The 24,524-nt window shown below is 47.8% G+C and overlaps 1 protein-coding gene across 2 annotated transcripts in view; it reads right to left on the bottom strand.

Annotated features, from left to right (window-relative positions):
• The window catches only part of LOC130201448 (protein jagged-2-like), a 46,638-nt gene extending 28,048 nt beyond the window's left edge, over nucleotides 1-18,590 (bottom strand). For both annotated transcript variants that reach the window (XM_056426474.1, XM_056426473.1), the window contains exons 1-3: nucleotides 18,351-18,590; nucleotides 17,366-17,689; nucleotides 1,958-2,015 (exon numbers count right to left, since the gene is read on the bottom strand). In XM_056426474.1, coding sequence (XP_056282449.1) covers nucleotides 1,958-2,015; nucleotides 17,366-17,689; nucleotides 18,351-18,413 — 445 coding nt within the window. In that variant the 5' untranslated portion in view covers nucleotides 18,414-18,590. The remainder of the gene's footprint in view (nucleotides 1-1,957; nucleotides 2,016-17,365; nucleotides 17,690-18,350) is intronic.
• Between the last annotated feature and the right edge of the window lie 5,934 nt (nucleotides 18,591-24,524).

A 24,524-nucleotide genomic window follows, 5' to 3' on the forward strand; every position in this document is an offset into this window, starting at 1 on the left:
TAAGGCGGTAATCTCGCAACTCGGGCCAATCAGCTCTTGAGTTGCTCCGCGCGTCATCGCTGTCCCGCCGCAGTTGAATCAGAACAAGATGGACAATAATGTTATGAACACAATGACATATATTATATATGATAATGTTATGAACCCAATGACAGCGTTTAGATGTTCCGCTCTCATAGCGCTGGAAGCGGAAGTCTTTCAGACGTAACAGCAACTTCATCGGTGAAAGTGACCGAGCTGAGTGAGCCTACGGGTGATGTCATGAACCCAAACACGAGGGCGTCAGTGTGTGTGAAGTCCACAACTAATATAAAGCAGAACTAGTGGTTAGTTACTCTGGTGGATGAAGGAGATGATAACGGTCTTTACGGAGACGAGACACGGAGATAAGCCCCGCCCCTCGCGGAGCGTCTCGACGCTTATGGCGTGAACATGGAGAATGGCGAGCGAGTAAACTCACGCGTTTTGGGCGACGCGAAAAATCGCATCGCTTTTGGTGTGAACGCACCTTTGGACACCTATTTTTATGACATAATGATGTCAAACTTTAAAGATGATCATGAAACCTGAAGCTGAAATAATTAGAAAACACGACGTTGTCACGCTCTCTTCATGTTGTTGTGTTTTCATCTCTTAGTTATGACTTTAATAAGAAGCTACAATGTTTCCTCCCTCCACGCCTCCTCTGCGTGGGGCGGCTGTGCCCTGCTGCAGGGCTTCAGGCACAAGACGACGCCGTGGTTACAACTCATCTCTTCATCACAGCCGCGTGATCATTATCATCCTCCTCGTGCACCGATCGTCATCAGGGCGGAGCTTAACTCCCCGTGCAGCTCGAAGGCCTTGGTTACGGTTACCAACGCAAAGATCACGCTTTGTGTTCCAGATGAATAAATAAACAAACACCAACTGGCTGTTTAAACGTTGAGTCACGAGTGTTTAAATGTTCCACACGAGACACGAGCAGCGGTCTCCTGAGTGACGGTCCTGTGTTTGTTACACTCGTTATCGCCGTTAGAAAGAGGCGGGCCACATCCTCAAGCAGCCGGGCTCCGTCGCCTTTAAACACGAGGAAAGTAGTTGGGGACTATTTTCAGCGGCGGATGGATCCACATGTTGGTTTCTGGGATCTACTTTCTGTGCCGCCGTGTTCTGTGTGAACCAGGAGAGGCTTCAGCACGCCAGCTGGCTCCGCCCCTCCAACAGGTCGGGTCCTGCCGTCGCTCTCACGCTCGGGAGTAAACAACAACACCTGTGGAAGGAGGCCTCGTCACAAACATGGCGGCGCGTCGGTATTTTTAGCCGAGAAGACGAAACAATTTCACTCGGCGGGACCCCCAAGCCCCGCCCCCTTCCTAAGCATCCCTCCCGTTGGGGGATGAGTGGAGGGAGCTGGAGCAGCCAATCGGGAGTCAGACATCAGAGGAAAGGGGGAAAGGGGGGAGGGGCTTAACGATACTATAGAACGACCACGGAGAGGCGGAGCAAACGAGCTGCCTGCCAATCAGGAGAGCGATGCATCACGACAAGCTGACGACGTGGCCGGAGCCTGAGATATTATGGTGATGATGTCATCAACACGAGACGCGCGTTATATCATGAACCTGATTTATTATCTTATAACCAAATATTACTCCAGTGGTAAAAAATAATCTCTTTGTGTCATCACCATGACAACCAGATGATAAACAGTGATTACATCAACAGAAACCTTTTCTTTTGTCTTACGATGGTTTGTCTTTAAGAGATGAATTAATGAAATATTCAAATATGAAATGGCGAAAGTGTTTTGAAAAATACTCTTTAGAATAATCCATAAAAGAATGTTGTTAAATTAATAAAAACTAATAAAAAACCTTGTGATATGATAAACAATAGAAATATGACATCATAATTATAATAATTAAATGATATTAAAGCATTTAAAACAATAAAGAATAAACGTAGTGATGCTCACCGTTGCTGTGTGAGCCGTTGTCTCTGTCCCAGGCCTCCAGGATCACGGTGTAGGCCCTCTGCAGCACAGGGGGGGGGGGGGGGGAGGTTATCACCGGGAAACCGAAACTCAGATATGAAACTTCACGACGATGACGAGTTCACACAGAAACTTAGATATGAGGAAAACAACTTTCACACTTATGAAGCATTTCAGGAACGCCGGGAAACAACGCCTGGTTCCCACGCCGGGGGGGGGGGGAGAGGGGGGGGTAAGAACCTGGTTTCAGAGCCACAACATGATTCTTTGAATTCTTTGTCACTTCCCCGGGACCAGCAGGGATGTGATAACTTGCTACAGGGTACTTGGTACTGCATTGATTCTCTCCATAGGGACCTGGACTCAGGGATCTGGACTCAGGGATCTGGACTTAGGGATCTGGACTCAGGGACATGGACTCAGGGATCTGGACTCAGGGACATGGACTCAGGGATCTGGACTTAGGGATCTGGACTCAGGGACATGGACTCAGGGATCTGGACTTAGGGATCTGGACTCAGGGACATGGACTCAGGGATCTGGACTCAGGGACCTGGACTTAGGGATCTGGACTCAGTGACCTGGACTCAGGGATCTGGACTCAGGGACCTGGACTTAGGGATCTGGACTCAGGGACCTGGACTTAGGGATCTGGACTCAGGGACATGGACTCAGGGATCTGGACTCAGTGACCTGGACTCAGGGATCTGGACTCAGGGATCTGGACTCAGGGACATGGACTTAGGGATCTGGACTCAGGGATCTGGACTCAGGGACCTGGACTCAGGGACCTGGACTCAGGGACCTGGACTCAGTGACCTGGACTCAGTGACCTGGACTCAGGAATCTGGACTTTGGGACCTGGACTCAGGGACCTGGACTCAGGAATCTGGACTTTGGGACCTGGACTTTGGGACCTGGACTCAGGGATCTGGACTCAGGGATCTGGACTCAGGGATCTGGACTCAGGGATCTGGACTCAGGGATCTGGACTCAGGGATCTGGACTCAGAGATCTGGGCATTTTAGACACTTGGGATGAGGGAACGTATCTTACTCCTGCACAATACTCCTACACACCAGGGACGTGCGGTCAGGGGAGGCAGAGCCTCACCTGCCTACCCTGAGTAAAAAAAGGAAAAAATAAATAATGATAACATGAACTTGAACATTGTATAGTCAAAATCGCTGAATTTGCCTATTTCCTGTTCAAATACAGGATGAATCGAGAGTTGAGGCAGCGACGAGTCGAGCCTCACCTCTGATTACGCAATCCATCACAAGCTGGGTTGAGACATGCAATTGGCCCGTGCGGGTTGCCGTATCTCTGCATGTCGCCAATATAATGTTTGCAGATATGTTTATTTACCCTGATTTTCCACAGTCTGGCTAAGGTCTTTAACCATTACAGTGTAATGTTTGTAAGTGACATATTTAGTTTGCTGATGGGAAATAAAACCGCAGTGAAAAGGCGCGGTGAGGCAGATAATACTCCGCCTCACTGAAGGGGCGCTAGTGAGCCAACGGGTACTTGTTGCTGCTTCTTCTACGCAGAGGCGCCAGGCGAGTCAAGTCCGTTTGTTTTTGTATTTTGCTCCGCCAGACTGCCAACATGGAAGAGGATTATATATCTAAGCTTAAACATGTATCAAAACTGGTCTTTCAGTTAAAAGTGAACGTGATTAACACAGGTAGACCAACGACGGACCTAAAAGGTTTGCTTCAAACCTTTTCTTACCTTACGTATCTGTAATATGTACCGTGTGCGTGTGTGTTGTGTGAAGAATGCTGATGAGACATGAAATAATCAGGAGCCAATTGAATAAGCCCCTTTTGGGTTTATATATTTGTAAATCTGACACTAAAGGAGTCAGTGCCTCACCAACCATGAACCTCACCGCACGTCACTCCTGCACACATCGGTGGGCCGTCAGGGCCAGCAAGGCCTTCTCTGCTGGCCTAAACATCATCAGAATATTTAAAAAATTCTAAATATATTTTTCCACAAATATGTATTCAATTATTCCCCAGAGTAAGAGTTATACTCTTCATTTCATAGCATTCCTCTTGGTTGCTATGTTAGATCTTTTATCCAATCATATTCAGCCATCATGTGTTGCTAGGGGTCTAAAATCTGCCCTTAGGCCTTCAGAAACAACATTGCGGGCGCTGGTAGCTTAAAGTGAATGGGAATGACACTTTTGTGTCAACCAATCAGCTTTAGAGTTGGCTCCTCTAGGCCTGCTAGCTGGCCCCGGAACCGGCACAGGAGCAGCTAGCAGGCGGAGGGCGTGCACGTCTTTTGATTGGATTACCAATATTGAGAGGCGGGGCCTATGGGCAGGTATATGCAGAACCTCAGAACTAGGAAACTGAATTTGATAAATGAATTAATTTGCGTACTACTAAGCTGTTTTTTCAACCCACAATTTGCGGAAGGAGGAGAAGATATCGATTTGGTCGAGGATATAATTATAACGCCATTCTCAAGACGAACTTTAAGACCGACGCCGACGCTACAAAGCCCGTCACAGGCGGGGAAGGGGTTCGTTCGCCACTTTCAAAGTTCCAACTACGAGCGCTACCAACGGCTCAGGCTCCGAGAAGCTCTGCACACCGGACTGCTGGGAATGCCTATTATTTGCAAGTGATCGATTTGGTGTTTGGAGCCACACTGGCTTTGCAAACTTGAGTTGTCTAACCAAGGCAGCAACGAGACACCAAAGTACGGCTCGGCACCTACAAGCATCGGTGCTTTTGAAAACTTTTGGTGACACCCGAGTGGATCTACAGATCAACCAACAAGCGCGCAGGGCAACGGAGCTGCACAATGAAAAGGTGAAGAAAAATAGGGAAATATTGAAAAGACTCATTAATTGTGTCATGTGTTTGGGTAAACAGGAACTTTCATCTCCATCATCACGGTGAAACTGCTTTGGGTGACAATGCGCTGTTTAGTGAACACACTGTAAAAAAAAGTTGGACTTAAAGCTCAAAGTTTGTGGACCAGAAATGGATAGAAGAAGAATATTAATATAACTCTGTTGCACTCGACTATGTTTACTGTATTGCACTCTTCCCCTGCGATTCTCTGAATAAAAATGTCAATTTCAAGGTGACGCAACGCCTGGTTATACTGTGTCTCTGTCTAACTGTATCGTGTCTAGAGAGCCATGGCATCATAATGATAGTAATACGAGGTGGATTAATTCGGGTGGGACTGTGTAGGACCTCACTGAAGGCCCAGGCCCCAGGCCCACGGCACGCCACTGCCTAAACACTACTCCTACACACTACTCCTACACACTACTCCTACACACTACCCCTGCACACTACTCCTAAACACTACTCCTAAACACTACTCCTACACACTACTCCTACACACTACCCCTACACACTACTCCTACACACTACCCCTGCACACTACTCCTAAACACTACTCCTAAACACTACTCCTAAACACTACTCCCTACTTCCTCCCAGAGGAGACAAACTGCTCCATCCCGGAGCAACAAACTCAAACTCTGGGTTGTTTCAGGTGCAGGACATTTGTTTCCTTTTTTTCTTCCTTCACGGCCATCAGCAAACAAACCGAAGCGGCGCTCGCGGTCCGTGGACGGCGTGGGCCGGAGCCCCGGCTGTGAGTTCCCACGACCCGAATCCGACCGGAGGGGCCGAGGGCTGCAGGGGAGAATCCAACGTGGAGAGATTAGAGATGGAGAGGAGGCAGAAAGAAGGTAAGAGGTGGAGAGCTGATGCGGTAGAGGTCACATGATGGTGCTCGGCGTTCGGGGAAGGTCACGGTGAGGAGACTCTACCAGACACGCGGCCGTGTGCTGGCGTGAGGCTGCTAACCTCGTTGGTTACGGAGAGAAACCCTCAGTCTGGCTCCAAGAATCAACCTCATGATGAAGAGTTACATCATCACCGGAGCCAGAACTATCGGTTCTTTATACACCAAATCTTTTATCTAAAATATGTCATGACGGTTGTGACAGTGATGTCATCCATACTAAGCAGATAGCAGCACAACAATATATATATATATATATTAGGGCTGTCAGCGTTAACGCGTTAATCTATGCGATTAATTTGGCCGCGTTAACGCACTAAAATATTTTTACGCAATTAACGCAACTTTGTTTACTTCCGGTGTTCGTTGAAGTTTTTACACTCAAACCGAGTGTCAAACCGCGGCAGTACGGTTTAACACTGTTTCCGTTTTTAAAACAATTATTTCTCCGCGAAATCAGTTTAACTCGTGGATGAATCAGTCGTGTTTCCTCCTGCTCCTCCTTCCTCCCGTCTCCCCCTCTGATACACAGAGGAACGAAGGGGCGACGTGTCGGGTGACGCGGCGCGGAAATAACTTGTCACACGAAACCTTCACCGTGATTGGTCAATCCGTTTGTCTGTCAACATTTTGGGGGAAAAACAACCAATGAACACTCAGTAAATCACAAAGGACCTCCCACCTCACGGGTGAGACTCTAGAGCAGCCTGTCAGTCAGAGAGCAGAGAACACGGCGCGAGGACAATGAGCCTCATTGAATAGAGCTGAGATTGTTCTGGAATGTTTGATGTAGAACACGGGGGTATGTGTCATATGCAAACGCCTTTAAAAGGTGAATTTAATTTTTTGTTGTCAAATGTATAAAATGAGCCCAGCCTCCAGAGGGTGAACGTGACATATGTGAATGTCAGTCAGTTACCAAGGCCACTGGTTCTGCTGTTCAGTGTTAAAGATGACAGGACCAATGGGGTCTCAATATACTTCTTTTTTTTTACTAATCTGATGTTTCACTGAAGAAACAATTTATCATCCACAATATTAAATACCTCGCTGGCACTTTATAGGTAGGAGCCTCTTTGAAAACACAGCTCTGTGTGAAGTTTGGTCTTTAAAAAGAATGAACTTTTAATTTGTAACTTTAAATTGCGATTAATCGCGATTAATCGCGATTAATGAATTTCAAAATGTGCGATTAATTAGTTAATTTTTTTTAATCGATTGACAGCCCTAATATATATATATATATATATATAATCTAAATATAATATATTATCCCAGAGTGAAAAAGTCCTGCTGACAGTTCTACTAAAAACTACTAAACATATAAATATTATGTTGTTGTTGTCATCAGAAGATCTGAACTCACAGAATACACCAACGTCTCTATCGAAGAACCACTGAGGATCAAGTGTGTGTGTCTGTGTGTGTCTCGGTGTGTGTGTGTGTGTGTATGTCTGTGTGTGTGTGTGTGTGTTTGTCTCTGTGTGTTTCTCTGTATGTGTGTGTGTGGGGGGGGGGTCTCTGTGTGTTTCTCTGTATGTGTGTGTGTGGGGGGGGGTCTCTGTGTGTTTCTCTGTATGTGTGTGTGTGTGTGTGTTTCTCTGTGTGTGTCTTGAAGGACACGAGCTGCAGGATCAAAGTGTCCCTGCTGTGGGACTTTAGGAGTCGACTCCTTGTGATCTGTCTTGGGGGAGGTGGGTTGGGGGGGTTCAGTGTGAAGGAGACACCTGACACCTCCTAACCAATTTCCAGGAGTCAGAGGGCTTTGGGTTTCACCTGTTCAATGAATAAATTAATAATAATTAGGGCTCGAGCAGCCGGCGGCGTGCGGCTCTCCGCCGGGGATCAACCGCACGGGCTGCAGCTCCGTGAGATTTAATCTGGATTTAATTGCCTTACGCCCCCCGGAGCGCCGGCAGCGCCGCGACCACGAGGAGGCGGAGCCAACCTCCTGGTTTCATGTCCCCGTGGAGATAATAAAGTGACAATTGGGAGAAAAAATATAAAATAATGCAGGTGGAAAGCTTATGAAAAAACAAAATATACAAATTATATTTAATTATTATTCCACAGATGAGTTCCTAGTTCCTTAAAGGAGCAGCGCACGAGATACGGAGACTTTCAATCGATTCGATTTCCTAATCTTTCCGCATATTTGTGCTTTTTAAAAATGTTTAATATTGTTTTTTCATCACAAGGTTGACGGTTCACTTCCCTCTGCACTTTTCCTCCTCGAGGTCGATTAAAATAAAGAGCAACGTTCCTTTAATTGAAACGTGCAGGTGTAAACGTCAACTTAATTAAATAGTAATTAAATAAATAAAAAAGTGAGAAAAGAAAAGAAAAGAAACCAATTAACAACTTTCAGGAGCTGTGAAGAGAAAAGAAAAGCAACACCTGTCACGTCACACCTGTTCCTCATGAATAACACATGAGGAGCCGCCATGGTTAATTTAGCACATTATTAACATGACGAGACCCCCCCCCCAAACCTGGTTCAGACTCATCTCATCAGAACAGAGACATGACCCAGTTCACTTTGAGGATCTATTTGTGGCTGTTCTGAGGGTCTCTTAAAGTAATCATTTAGTAATACCACCTTAAATCCATCAGCTACACGCTGATGATGGAGAGAAGACGCTACATGTCAGAGGTCCAGAAACCCTGACATGTAGCCCCGCAGAGACCCTCAACACCCTCAGACCCTGACATGTAGCCCCGCAAAGACCCTCAACACCCTCAGACCCTGACATGTAGCCCCGCAAAGACCCTCAACACCCTCAGACCCTGACATGTAGCCCCGCAAAGACCCTCAACACCCTCAGACCCTGACATGTAGCCCCGCAAAGACCCTCAACACCCTCAGACCCTGACATGTAGCCCCGCAAAGACCCTCAACACCCTCAGACCCTGACATGTAGCCCCGCAAAGACCCTCAACACCCTCAGACCCTGACATGTAGCCCCCCAGAGACCTTCAACACCCTCAGACCCTGACATGTAGCCCCGCAGAGACCCTCAACACCCTCAGACCCTGACATGTAGCCCCCCAGAGACCTTCAACACCCTCAGACCCTGACATGTAGCCTCCCAGAGACCCTGAACACCCTCAGACCCTGACATGTAGCCCCCCAGAGACCCTGACATGTAGCCCCCCAGAGACCCTCAGACCCTGGCATGTAGCCCCCCAGAGACCCTGAACACCCTCAGACCCTGACATGTAGCCCCCCAGAGACCCTCAGACCCTGGCATGTAGCCCCCCAGAGACTCTCAACACCCTCAGACCCTGACATGTAGCCTCTCAGAGACCCTCAATGCCCTCAGACCCTGACATGTTGAAGAATAACGAGAGAAGAAGAACGAGAAGAGCAAGAGGAGAAGAAGAATGAGAGGAGTAGGAGAAGAAGAACGAGAGAAGAACGAGAAAAACAAGAGGAGAATAACTCTCTCTCTCTCTCTCTCCCTCTCTTTCTCTCTCTCTCTATCCCTCTTCCTCTCTCTCCCTCAGCCCTGTGAGCCACTACTGTGAGTCAAGTGGGAAATTAGAACTAACACACACACACACACACACACACCTCCACCTGCAGGTGGACATGTGATCTGCACACACACAGCTGTTAGAAGTGTGCAGCGTTCGGCCATGTTGAGGAACACGACGAGCAGAGAGGACAGCTTATTAATAACAGGAGTAATAAAGGTCACACACACACATACACACACTCACAGACTCACAGACACACACACACACTCACACGTTCATGTGCAGACGAACACATGCATGAAACTGATCTGTACACACTGCACACGGTGGGCTCGGCCATGATTTCATAATATGCCATGTGTACGGAAAATACATAATAATACAACTCGTCTCTGATTGGCTGGTAGGGGTCCATTGAAATGAATACAGGGACATCTCAGTGCATGTTTAAGGCAACCTCATGAAGCATTCTGATTGGTTCCCAGGAAAGAGGGACTCTGGTTGTATAGAAGTCTATGCTTCATGTATTAAAGCTGCATTGTCTTTACTGACCACCAGAGGGCGACTCCTCTAGTTGTATAGAAGTATAAGTAAAAGAAGCTTTTCTATCAGAATTGGTCACAACATGTTTACCAGAAACATGAAATACCAGAATCACAGAACACACCGACTCACTGGGTTCTCTGGAGACTTCAACCTTTAGCCAAGTTTTAACCCTGGCCCGAGGTTCATCTTGTGTGGGCCTGTTCTGTGAAACTGTGAGAACATATTCCCAGCACAAGGACACAAAGCTGCCCCTAAACACAAAAACACAGACACACACAAACATACACACACACACAGCAGCACCTTCAGCAATCGATCAGTTCAGACCGACCGTGCAGCTAATCGCACATCGTTCACGCCTCAGAACTTGGTCAGCTAACGCAGAGCCAGCAGCAGCGTGGGAAAGTTGAGCGGACTGGCTACTAGGGTTGGGTACCGAAACCCGGTGCCAATATGGTACCGGTTCCAATACAACCGGTATTACCCGGACCGAAACGCAACGCACATTTCGGTGCTTCTTTCCGGTGCCTGAGCCGATTGAAATTGAAAAAAACTATTGTTGTGAACTTCTCTCGTGATTCCGCCCTGTCAGCAGGTTACGAGCCTCTCATATTTAAGTTTGACAGCGGAGGCGTGGCCGTGTGTGACTACCTGAGCCCGTGTCGAGCACACCAGCGTCAGGCTGGGCGCGACGGGGAGACCGTCACCGGTCACCCTGAACACGTGGAGACCGATGATGACGAGCAGCCTGAACTCAGATTAGTACCGTAACGTTGATTGCAAGTCTTGCATTCATAAAAGTAGCCCAAGAAATAATAAATTAGCCATTATAACCATGCATAAGCTAGCTCGTAGCTAGCGCTAGCTACGAGCTACGAGCGTGACAGTCTGCTAGCAGATGTGTTGATGTACAGCGATCCCGGCTGTATACCCGGTGTTACCGGGAATATAATGACGGAGGAATAAAGACCGTGGGCGTGGGGCGTCACTTTGTTTCAGTGGAACTCTCGCTGTCAGAAGCAAAGCTTTATTTGTCACGTGTCATCTTCAGTACCTCTGATTGGTTGTTCTCTTTGCCCATCAAAACAGTGACAGGATTAACCCTATAAAGTCTGCACATGACAATACATATCACATATAATGGAGAACATATATTGTGTTTGTTAACAGTCTGATATCCGTCAGTGCTCCATGATAACGGCTTCTACAGGGAATATGGCCAAAGAGGTTTTTAATGTCCTCATTGTGCGTTTTAAAAAAAAAGTATCGGTTCAGGCACCGTTTAGGCACCGGTATCGTTTTAAAAGTACCGGTTTAGCACCGGTATCGGAAAAAACCCAAACGATACCCATCCCTACTGGCTACACACACACACACACACACACATTGCAGAGACCTTTCTCACAGCCAATGAAGTCTGTTCAAACTGGAGCCGTCGCAAACAATGGTAGTCGATGGATATTCGATGGGTAGTCGATGGTACCCGATGAGTAGTCGAAGGTAGCCGATGGGTAATCGATGGTAGTCGATAGGTAGTCGATGAGTAGTCGATGGGTAGTCGATGGGTAGTCGTTGGGCAGTCGATGGTAGCCTATAGGTAGTCAATAAGTAGTCGATGGGTTGTCGATGGGTAGTCGATAGGTAGTCTATAGGTCGTCGATGGGTAGTCAATGGGTAGCCGATAGGTAGCCGATGATAGCCGATAGGTAATCGATAAGAAGTCGATGGGTAGTCGATGAGTAGTTGATGGTAGTCGATGGGTAGTCGATGGTAGTCGATGAGTAGTCGATGGTAGTCGATGGGTAGTCGATGGTAGTCGATGAGTAGTCGATGGTAGCCGATGGGTAGTCGATGAGTAGTCGATGGTAGTCGATAGGTAATCGATAAGAAGTCGATGGGTAGTCGATGAGTAGTCGATGGTAGTCGATGAGTAGTCGATGGTAGTCGATGAGTAGTCGATGGTAGTCGATGAGTAGTCGATGGTAGTCGATGAGTAGTCGATGAGTAGTCGATGGTAGTCGATGAGTAGTCGATGGTAGCCGATGGGTAGTCGATGAGTAGTCGATGGTAGTCGATGGTAGCCGATGAGTAGTCGATGGTAGTCGATGGTAGCCGATGGGTAGTCGATGGTAGTCGATGAGTAGTCGATGGTAGCCGATGGGTAGTCGATGGTAGTCGATGAGTAGTCGATGGTAGTCGATGAGTAGTCGATGGTAGTCGATGGGTAGTCGATGGTAGTCGATGAGTAGTCGATGGTAGTCGATGAGTAGTCGATGGTAGTCGATGGGTAGCAGATGAGTAGCCGATGTTTTGGGATGACAGAATCTTTCTAAAGTTCAGGACGACCTCATTCCTCTACCGGCTACGTAACGTCTCCAGACATCGAGCTCATGTGGAGGAGCAGATGAGTTGCTGAGCGGTCTTCATCTGGTTCTGTTGTTTCCTCTCTGGACACCAAACCTACCAAACCGTGTCTTCCTCTGACTCTCGGCCCAACCCTTTCTTCACCCCCCCAAAAAACGAATCAACCATTAAAAGAGTCACTGAACCGAGAGGAGCTCCTGATGGAGGAGGCCCAAGAGATGCACTTGGCAAATGAACCAAAGGAGACGACCGTTGGCATCAAGGGAACAAGGGAAGGAGACAGAGGCATCCAACAGTGCACTCTGTGATTGCTCACCGATACTCCTCCAGGGGAGCTGATCTTTGGCTTAGTCTACGCTGTAATCATAGCATGTTTCCCTAATATTGTTTCACTAAAACGTTTATCCCAGGAGGAGGAGGAGGGGGAGGAGGAGGACCAGCTGTTCCACCTCTGTCCTCTCAGATCTGCCAGGCTAAGGGAGTAAATGAACGGGCAATGAAACTAAAGGAGTGAGAACCCTTGATCCTCGATTGACTTACAAGAGGGGTGAGGGGAGGACAGCCGCTAAAAATACCCCTTAAGGAGAGAGGGAGGGAGAGAGAGGGTGAGGGACAGGGAGGGAGGGAGGTAGTTAGAGAGAGGGAGAGAGAGAGAGGGTGAGAGGGGGGAGAGAGAGAGGGTGAGAGGGAGAAAGAGGGTGCATGAGAGGGAGAGAGGGTGAGATCTGGGTGTGGCTCGTGGAGGGAGAGAGAGAGAGAGGGTGAGATGGAGAGAGTTCTGGGTGAGGCTAGTGGGAGGAGAAGAAGTAAAAACTAGTGCTGTGAAAAATAACGCGTTAACTCAGTTAATCCAATTACAGGTTTAACTAGTTTTTTTTTTTTTACGCATTTAACGCATGCGCAGAATGAGCTTCCAATTCGTCTGTTGTTGGTCGTCGGGACGAAAAAAAAGTAACTTGCAAAATGAGCTTCCAATCCACCACTTCAATCTGAACTCTGTCCGCTCTCATGCAGACGGTCTGTTCATCGGTAATGATCCTTCCGCAGGTTCACCTACGGAAACCTTGTTACGACTTTCACTTCCTGTAGATCAGGGGTCTCAACCAGGCGCGTCTCTAGGATTTGGATACATCCGGGGCTTAGCCAGTGCGAGCGTTGTCGACGGGGGACGGGGTGCTAGTGAGTTTTTCGAGTGAGAGTGTGCTCACCTGTATGCGCGGATGTGTCGGCGCGTATCACGGCAGAGCGATGCGCGTTATGGGAGCGGCGGCGCTGGGCTTAGCCCAGAAGAGTGAAGCAGCGAAATTTGTAGACATAGAAACACTCTCAGGCAGCAGCTTGCTGTTATGTGCGCCTGCTGCCAGTCTGACTCCGCTGTTTTGGGTGAATGACGTCACGTGCGACCTGGAGGTGTTAACCACTTGTGTACCAAATCTTTTTTTTTTTTTGGTTGAAAACATTCGGGGCTAATGAAAAAACATCCGGGGCTTTAGCCCCGGATGTTTTTTAGCCTAGGGACGCCACTGGTCTCAACACGTCGATCGCGACCTGCCAGTCGATCGCGGCGTAGTGTCGGTAGATCGCATGACATTAAAAAGATTGGCCCGCCCCCTGACATGTTCTCTATAGCACGTCTTTGTTCTTTTATTAAACTAAACGTCTGTTGTTGATCGTATCTCCACAGCAGCATGTCATTTCTGTCTCTTCGCGTTGCGTTAACACTTATCGATCTCCGTCTGGCGCGCCACAGAGCTCCGTGCGCGCGCATCGGGACCGAGCAAAAACAAAGTCACTTGTCAATCTGTCCACCTTTAGATTGTATCATGGTGGAGTTAATAGTTGACAAACAAGAGAAAAATGCTCTGTTTAACCTCCTGTTACCTTTACATTTGCTAACATATTTTACCCTCGGGCTCAATTTGACCCCAGCAATTAAAACCTCCAGAAAATTATTAGAATTAATATTGTTTCCCAAGTTTAAGTGTGAGGTACTTTATGTTTGTTTGTTGACTACCTAAATAGCCCTTTAAATAAATAAAAAAGTTGATATTTCTGATATGTTTGACACAGTGAAAAACAGCCTGGGGTCAAATTGACCCCAAAGAACACCAACATTAAACATTGAATGGGGTCAAATTGACCCGAAAGGCAACAGGAGGGTTAAACATTCTGTTTAGGATGAAGTTGTATTAATGTTCCATATGGAAGAAAACTGCTAAATAACTGCTGAGTTGCAGCACCATTGTATAGAAGAATGTATAAATGTATATATCCGTCTTTTGTCATAAATCTCTATGTTCTCACAAAATATACCGAGAATATCGGTAATATGTGATTAATCATGATTAATCCACAAAAACCTGTGATTAACCCGATTAAAAATTTTAATCGTTTCACAGCCCTAGTAAAAACTTAATTCTGCTGTTCAAAACTAAAGTTCTGCCTCCTATAAATAAACTCTTTCCCTTGTGACAGAACCCTCAAGGTTTTTATATTTTGAAGGGGGGGCCTCTTCCGCTCTCTTTTCCCCATCATCCCTCGCTCCATCAGTCAATTACCCCCCGCTCATCCAAATAAAAGAATAAAAGATGTCACTAAAGACCCTTCTTTCCCCTTCGGGGTGGACATGAAGGGGAGATGACAACAATGTCCTTCTTTCTTTTTGTATTTCTTCTCTGCAGCTAATTCCCGTCAGGACCAGTGGCCCAGATTACTGGGGCCGGCCGGAGGAGTACACACACACACACACACACACACACACACATTGTTAGTGACCGTGGCACGCCGTCTGGCCGCAGGCGGCGTGCCACAGTGCCAACCACAGTCCGTGGGAGGAGGAGGAGCTCTTCTGGGGTTTTTGGCCTAGTAACGTGTGAGCAGAGTGAGTCCTCCGTCATCTTTCACAACCTTTGGGATGGATGAGGAAAGTCCCTCTGCTCTCTGAGGAGGAGGAGGAGGAGGAGGAGGAGGAGGAGGAGGAGGAGGAGGAGGAATCCCTTCTGCAGGGTGGACCGGATGCGCCGCACGTCTGAACTACTTCTTCACCGGTTGACATCACACTAACCAATCAACAGAAGCTCCGCCCCCACAGCAGCTGGATGCCAATTAAAGAATATTCATTCATTCATTCAGCTCATGTGACGTAAATAACCTCCAATGAAGTTCTAGTCCAGTGTTGTAATGTACTTGCTCTTATGCATCTAATGTATGTGTGCATTGTTGTTGTTGTTGTTGTTGTTACACAGAGAGGGTCACGAGCCAGATACCCAACAACCAATCAGATACCTGGAGAACTGATTGGAAAGCTTGAGGTGTGATGACTATTCAGCTGCTTCGACCTCATCAGAAGGAGCACACACACACTCACACACACACACACACACACACACACAGCACAGGGTCGAGCGTGAACCTGAGAGGCGTCCCCAGCCCAGAGTGACCGAGGAGGATCTTCGCTTGTTTGGGTCGCGGTGACACCGATACCCGCCGCCCGGGTCACACACAACTTAGTGGAACCCGACCCGCCACGACTCCCCCCCCCCCCCCCCCCCCCGACAGCTGAGCGCGGCACGATGTGAGCGGAGCGGCACAAAGCGGCCCGGATGTAGGACGTGCTCCCTGACCATCATCTCATATCTGAAGTCCGTCACACGCTGCAGGACTCGGCTTACGGCTGTATTTACTTCATTTTGCTCGTTGTGTCGACCAAGCATCCATCATGTATTGGTAATATTCTGCGTACACACATGTGAAGCAGAGAGCCGATCCGGGAGTTGGAGAAGCACCAGGAGACTTCCCATACACTCGTCTCCATCAACATGAAGTCTGGACAGTGTGTTGATCTATTTGTTTCAACCTTTTCCAGATCAGTGGAAACAATGTATAGAGAGAAGGCTTCGATCAGGAAGACGCTTCAACCCGGATCTGAAACACGTTCCAGTCTCACAGAAAGAACTTCAGCACCAACAGAGGTCCAACCGGATGAGATGGAACCGGTCGGACTTCATCAATCATTCATCCAGCTAACTGCTTCTCTCTTCTCTCTTTTCTCCTCGGGGTCGTTCAGACTTCGTCATCTCCGCTGCTCTTTCCCACTTTGACTCCCGCTCAGCTGCCGTGGGAATCAAACCTGTGACGTTCCCCCTGCACCGTTACGGCCGCTGATACCGATCAGTGAGAGGAACAGCAGCTCCCATAAAGCTGTGGCTGTCGGGACTGTTCCTGTTTCCCACGCCGGCTCAGCCTCTGATTGGCTCCCACGTTTGTTTGGATTAGATAATAAGTTACCTGCCACTTCTTAATCAACACTCTGCCCCCCCCCCCCCCCCCACACACACACACACACACACACACACACTCCCCTACACACGCACACACACACACGCCCCTCACACACTGTACCACACAGCAGCGTGTTTAGTGACCCATCAAACTGCACCAGCGCTGTGCATAAAAGTCCTGCGTCGCGTGCGCCACACACACACGCACGCACACACACATACACGCACACACACACACGGGCACGTGCACACACACACAGGCACGTGCACAGATAGAGCCCTAGTGGTGCTCAAGCACCAGCCCTTTTGCCCTGGATGAGAAAAGTGCCCTTTTTGCTGGAGCCCAATTTTTAAATTCATCAGTATTTAAGAATAAAAGTTACTCTTTCTGTCATCAAGTCCCCCCAAATGTGTTTTAATATCCGACGGGGCATTTATCTGAGAATTTCGCCCCGACAAGCTCCGCGGCGCTCACGCTTGTACTGTTGTTGCTATATAATAATTCATCTTTATTCATAAAGAAAATGTAAGCTAGTGGTCTCATGCTGCCAGAGGAGACCAGGTTGAGGACAACATCATCAGTGTATTGCTGCTTATGCTTCAACTCTGTCAGAATTTTGTTTTGGCATTGGGTGCCCTTTTTTTGGTTTGAGCACCTGCCCCCCAAAATGTCTGTGCACGTGCCTGCACACACACACACGTCCACTTAAAAACATCTCCAATAGAAGAACGCGACATCCCTCACGAGACTGCTGATCAGAGATCAAAGCTGCCACGCGCAGACTGAGTGGCCACACATGCGCCAAATGACTTACTAAACAACCAAACGTCCCTCTGACATTCTACGTGTCGTGGAAAGAATCTGCACGTGAGAGCATCTTTGACCTCCTCCACCTCCACCTGCGCCGCCGAGCTCCGCGTCACTTACCGGCCAGGCGAACTGGAACGGGATGAGGATCTTCCCCGCGTCGTTGTTCCGGTTGTGTCCGCTCTTCTGCGCGCCCTTGAACTGAAAAGTATTTCCACCGATGACCTTAGTAGTTTCCGAGCCGTACGTGCACGGCCCGTGCGTCGTGACCTCCGTCTGGTATTCCTTTAAGCACACTCGGAAGTACGTGTCGCACTCGTCGGCGCCGCAGTGGCCCTCCGCCGCGCTGCGCTCCGCGTCGCAGCAGTCCCCGTTAAGGAGCTGGCCCCGGGGGTTCCCAACCGACACCAGCTGCAGCTCAAAGTACCCGGTGGAGAGGCACACCTGGGGGGAGACAGGGGGAGTGAGACCGGCAGAGGACTCTGTGATAAGGTCACATGGAAGTTATGATTCATATCAGAGAATTATGATGACCGGGAGGTTTTGGGTCAAATGATTTCAGGGGGAAGTAGTGCGTGTGACGTCACTCCCAGCACGACTACAGGGGCACGGTGGAACCCCACTGAGACTCGAACCTGCGCGTGAGGGTGAGACTCAGCAGGTGAAGCTGCAAACAGCTTTTCATCCAAATAGATCCGTTTCTTTCTTTTTTGCGTCGGCACTTCTGATGACACTTTTCAAAAAAAGACAGAACTTTCGCCCCTCGCCGTGACGTCATCACTTATTATCCTCATCACTCAGAAGATTTTTTTTTTTCATCTCCCAAAAAGGACGCGCACATTTAGACGTCCAGAGGTCACGTGACTCGACTCAATTAAGTTTCAAGTTTCAAGTTTCAAGTTTTTATTGTCACATCCCCTTTTATACAAGTATAATCGGTTCGTGAAATTCTTATGTGCAAAAACGCCGGAATGTTAACACACCCTGCAGAAGAAGAAGAAGAAGAAGAAGAAGAAGAAGAAGAAGAAGAAGAAGAAGAAGAAGAAGAAGAAGAAGAAGAAGAAGAAGGAGAAGAAGGAGAAGAAGGAGAAGAAGTTGTCCTCACCTCGGCCCACAGCACCAGGATCAGACTCACGAGAGAGACGCGCGTCCCCGGACTAGTCCACATGTCTCCGGCCGCGCGGGTCCGTTACCATCGGGGAACTGAAGCGGGCATGTGTGGTCTCCAGTCAGTAAAACAATAATAATAGTAATCTTAATAATAATAGTGCAGTATCCGTGCTCCCGGTGTCCCGGTGTCCGTGCACGGTGCGGGATGCCGCGGCTGCTCTGTGGGACCGAGACACGCTCACTTCCTCCGCCGCTCGACGCACTAACAGCAGTCGCGCGTCTGTTGCCAAAAGACAGAGCAGGGTGCCCCCCCCCCCCTCCCTCACACCCCTCAAACCCCCCACCCACCAGATGACGGACGGCGGTGTGGACCAATCACAGGCCGCCTGGTTCGAACGTTTATCGGCGCAGAGCCAATCAGAGGGGGGCTGGGAGAAGGAGCGAGGGGAGGACCGGGAGGGTTCATCCTGGAAGTTTTTCACAATAGATTTATCGTCACGCTCACCTCTTTATGCTGGAATTCATTCAATAAATAAATTATTATTTATTTTTTATTAAGAAGAGCCTCATAAATGTGTTTCTGCTGCAGGATATGATGAAGAATTGTAATTCATAAGTGTCATATCGACATAATGAATCAATCTGTAACCGTGAGACCCGAGAGCGAGGAAGGAAGACACGCGCGCCCACATTCACGCACGCGTGCGCACACACAGGTTGTGTTTTAGTGGACAGCTGAGCTACAGGCAGAGGAAACGCGGCTGTTAGCGCCCTCTACCGACCGCTCAGCGACACACACACACACGCACACACATTCTAATGTAATACACTCCATTTCAGAGCAGACTTAACTTGTAATGAAGTGTTTCTTCTGAATTTAGGTGCAACTGAATATATTGTTATTATCGAAAGTACTCCTCATGCACTAGAGAACCACTTAAAATATTATTATTATAGACTTATAGCAACTTGATTTCAGTTCTGTTGCAGATAAAAACTTATTTTATTACACTGAGGGTGTTCGTATCAGACAGTTAACACAGCCTGAACACACACACAACAGGGGAAAGAGACACAACACACAAACACACACACCAGAGGAAAGAGACACAACATGCATACACCCCAGGAGGAAGAGACACACATAAACTGTCGACGCTCTAAGTGGTCTTCCGTGACTTTGAGACGTTCTATGAATAATAATAACAATAGAAGCATTAACGAGATGGACAGCAGATATTAAATATTAAATCTGACACCTGTTATGAACCTCATTGATTACACCTGCTTATGAGGAACTTTGTTTTCATAAGTTCTCAGGTGCACTCTTTAGTTTACCTACAATGACAAGATAAACCGAGAGAATAAAATCTCTCTCTGAACTTAAAGGACCAGTTCACACCAAATAGTCCTCTACCAAACCCCACAGAGTCCTCGACCAAACCCAAAAGAGTCCTGTACCGGACACCAAAGAGTCCTCTACCAAACCCCAAAGAGTCCTCTACCAGACACCAAAGAGTCCACTACCAAAGAGTCCTCTACCAGACCCCAAAGAGTCCTCTACTAAACCCCAAAGATTCCTCTACCAGACACCACAGAGTCCTCTATGAGAGGCCTCGACCAAACACCACAGAGTCCTCTACCAAAGAGGCCTCGACCAAACACCACAGAGTCCTCTACCAAAGAGGCCTCGACCAAACACCAAAGAGTCCTCTACCAAAGAGTCCTCTACCAGACACCAAAGAGTCCTCTAGCAAACACCAAAGAGTCCTCTGACCAGACACCTGCCATCTTGAAGGCCGTCTCTAGAGAACAATGATCTGTTGTGGGCTTTAATTACTTGACTAATTGTTGAGCAGCAAACTGAAAGAAGCCGAGCGCCTCCCGGGGCTCCTGGACGGAGCGGACCAGTAATCCCACCGACCAGCTCAGGGCTCTTCATGCACCTCGCTCCTCCAGCCCCTGATGAAAGGCAAACAATGACCCCCCCCCCCCCCTCAAATTCTTTAAAACGTCTCAACACCAGATCTCCCAGGATGAGGACCGTGTGCTGCGTCCATCACATCGTCTCTTCCACCACGTCACACTTCCTTAAAACAGATATTAAGAAAAGCGTCCCTGTTCACAAAAACCTTGTGGTCAGGTTTAGTGTGGTTCAGTTTAGGTTTAGTGTGGTTCATTGTTTGTTTTCTACGTTCGGCTTCTTTCTCCCGGTAACTTCATGCGGTCTCCAACCCGACCTCCCTTCCCCCACGGATCAAATCCCTCTTTAGGCCACCTGACTTCCTCCTTTAGTCGCGCCTCGACCACGGCCTTGTCGAGCGGCGTGGTTTGACAGAGCTCCCGAGTCTTTTTTTGACGACTCGAGAGAGAGAACAGGCTACAAACTTTCATATTTTCACGCAAAAATTCATAAATAGACAGCTAGTGTTTGGTCAGTCGTTCATCGTTGTCAAACCTGACCAACATTTAGTCGTATTTAACGTTATTTTGACAAACGCGTTATGGATCTCACTCACTTAAAGGTGGACTTTGTTTGTCGCCATTTGAAGTCTACGAGGGATGAGTATAATATTCAACAGGTGAAGCGTTGCTTTAAGTGTTTCAGCTAATATTAGCATGCTAACACAAGCTAATTAGCAGTAGCATGGAGGTACAGCAGGGGCTTATGGGTAATTCCTTCTTAAACCAAAGAACGGGCAAAGTGACATGTGCTGCATTGGATCAAATCCAAGTTAAGATAACCCACCGAGACAAACACCTCAACTACATGTCATGATAATCCAAACATCGCACTCCAAGCCCACAACAGTGAACCAGATGGTGGCGCTCGACGGAGAAGTCAGGGGAACACGACAGTCGGAAGGATACATCCTCTGGGAGCCGTGGACACGATGTGGTGGGGAAACATCTGGAGGGCGTTGAGATATTTCAGCGCCCAAAAAAGAGATGGACCTTCAAATGAGTTGCTGATAATCAGAATGCATATTAATGTCTTCCCTCCGTCTTCTTCTCGGGTCACTTGAGCTTTTTGTGACATTTCTTGTTACGATTTTGCCTCGTTTCCAGATTGTAAAGTCACACTGAAGGACTCCAATCGGCATGACAACCCACTCAGTCCGTTCCTCGCGGCGTGCAAACAAAGACCTCCCTCTCCGTTGACCGAGCAGACAGCTGTTCCTCCTCGTGCACATCATCCGGCTGCAGCTTCAGGCCGCACAAGAGAGGCCGGTCAGTCCGGACGGAGGCCGACAGGTGGCCTCTGACACCCTGCAGCAGATGTTTCCTCCCAGGGAAGCAGGTGCAAACCAACGCACACACACACACACACACACTTGCACATACTTGTGTACATACGACTCATTCACGCAGACACAGACGTCTTGTCTTCATCTCTTTACGACGGCTCTTATCAGCGGCCATGAGGAAGTGTGCTGAACAACCTTCAGACACACCGGGTCAGTAATGACTTTAATTAGCTGCATTAAACTCCTCAGAGCTCTTTCCTCCACAGCGTTTGAGATGATTGCATCAACTCTGCAGAACAAATGTCGCCGTCAAGGTATTTTCAACGTGAGATAAGCTCATAGAATTAAAATAATACCTTCTCTTTCTTACGTCTTTCCATAAAAGATTCAGTATCTCAGTGTTGCGTAATCAGCCATCTTGGTGTTTCAAGAGATGACGGACAGTTGGCTTCTTTCTGCAATCTTAGTCTATTGAAGCATCTTCCATAATTGTTCTAGTTCTGAAGTAAAAACAAGAGCTTACTTGAGAGCAAGAAAGGATTATGTCCATGACGTAGCATGTCAAATGCCAAAAATACCAGGATGTTCCACTGCATCGGTCACATTGTGTGGTATAAGAAGTGGACGTAGTTATCGTCACCCTGATGTTCTGGAGCCTTGAGTTCAGCATTCTGTCCGTAGCCATCTTGTTTTTCTTGTGGCGCGGTACAACCAAAGACAGATTGTTAGGGGACCAAAAATATTCCACTCAACTTTCATGAAGTAAAAACAGAAAGTTTTAAAGTTGTAAGATGCAAACTTGGAGTTTCCAATGTTTACAGAGGGAATAAATCATTTCCTCAAAATGTACTGTCGGTATTTCACTCAAAAACCACACAAGTCAAACTCATGGTGACGTTACCAAATTAAGAGGCGTTCATCCTCTGGGGATCATGAACAGCCATTCCAAATATTGAGCCAATGCATCAAGTAAATGTTGAGATATTTCACCCAAAAAGAAAACACAAACGTCAACCTCGTAGTGGCTCTAGAGGATGACGTAATATATCCTCTGGGGACCATGAAGGTCTGTACACAATGTCACGGCAATCCTTCCAACAGTCACTGGGATATGATTACCACACTGTAAAGTACACTTTGTGTAGATCTGCTGTACATTTGGTTTGGAGAGGGAAGAGTACACCTAAAGAAAACTCTAAAAAACAACTGTTTTTATATTCTGCAGTTGAACGTTTGAAGGATCCTGAAGTTCAGCTAAAGCCTGACATTGCTGGGGCCTCTAACGCGAAACAGAGACTAAACAAGAGCCACAACGACGTCTACACAACCCGATATGTGCTGCAGATACGATGCTGTTGTTTACTGCTTCAAACACTGAGGCTGCCCTCCACCAGAGGAGAAGTTACGAGTTCTTAAAGTATATTTAAGGTGCCTTAATGGTGAAGGACTCAGACTGTACATCATTGGAGGACTCACCGTGCTGGTTCTCCTGTGAACTTTAATATAACTCAGTGTTGTGTTCACAAAGTTCGATGCTGTGTCGACTGATTTATTTTTCCATGACGTGACCTGCTCTACTTTACAAGCTCAGGTCTGTCTCTGCACCGATCCCACCGATATAAATTCCTGCGCATGGATCACACCCTGGTGATTAAAGCCTGTGATGACTGTGCTCTAAAATCCCAGAGCACATGAATCCAGACTCGCTCCGTCACGGTGGGGAGTCCTGAGTCAGCTCCGCAGGTGAGTGCAGCCCGACGAGTGCCAACCTGCCCTTTCCCTTTTTATGCCATCGTTTAGTCGATCTCGTTTCAGCTCACTTGGCACCAGGTCACTCCGACTCCCACGCAGTTTGTTTCATAATTTGCATCGTGTGCACGGGATTCTTTTCATAACTCAGGGTCAGAGGTCAAAGCTGGTGAGCACGTAAACACCATTAGCTCTGTTTCTGGTACCATTAACACTGTTAGCTCTGTTTCTGGTACCATTAACACCGTTAGCTCTGTTTCTGGTACCATTAACACTGTTAACTCTGTTTCTGGTAACATTAAAACCAGTGGTCCCCAAACTACGGCCCGCGGGCCGGATCCGACCCGCCTCCACATTTGGACCGGCCCCCTGCACAATACCAGAGACGCGTTCCGATTTTTTTTTTTTTTCACCTGGCCCGCTGCCGTTGAGATTGCAGTGAGATGCGGAGAAAATGTGGAGTGGTGCTCTTCGCAATAGAACATCTTTGATGGGACGTGTCGCGTCTCGGCCAATCAGCGTTCAGATGGCGACAGCGTTTGGGAAGTTAGGTTAGCTTGAATGTTAGTCCGCTACATCTGCTGCTGTCACGCTGCAGCGATACTAACAAAGTACCCGTACGTTAAAAACGATGTGATTTAGCATATTTTTAGTATTGATACTTCATTAAGAGAGCGATCAGAGCGCACGCACTGCTCCGTTAAATGCTGTCTGCACGCGCAGCGGCGACAGCGAGTGGCGCGCGCATCACGGCTGAGTGATGCGCGCTCGCACCTCTCACTAGCCCCCCCCCCACCCCCCGGCTGGCCCTCCAGCAGACAAGGGAAATGTTATGTGGCCCTCTCAGGAAAAAGTTTGGGGACCCCTGATTAAAACCATTAACACTGTTAGCCCTATTGCTTGTAGCCTACCATTAACACCGTTAGCTCTGTTAGCTCTGTTGCTGGTACCATTAATACCTTTAGCTATGTTAGCCCGGTTGCTGGTAGCCTACCATAACTAACGTTAGCTGTTAGCTCTGTTGCAATAATGTTGCCGTTATTGCTGTTGTTTACACCGTTAGCCTGCTTAAAGGTACTCATGTGTCCATTTAGAAGCAGTTATTAGGTCTTTTTATTCGACGACCTACACAAGTATTAAATAAATAAAGTTCTTAATCTCTCCTCACACAC

Source organism: Pseudoliparis swirei, chromosome 11 (assembly GCF_029220125.1).
Source record: "Pseudoliparis swirei isolate HS2019 ecotype Mariana Trench chromosome 11, NWPU_hadal_v1, whole genome shotgun sequence".
In the NCBI taxonomy this organism is placed as follows: Eukaryota; Metazoa; Chordata; class Actinopteri; order Perciformes; family Liparidae; genus Pseudoliparis; species Pseudoliparis swirei.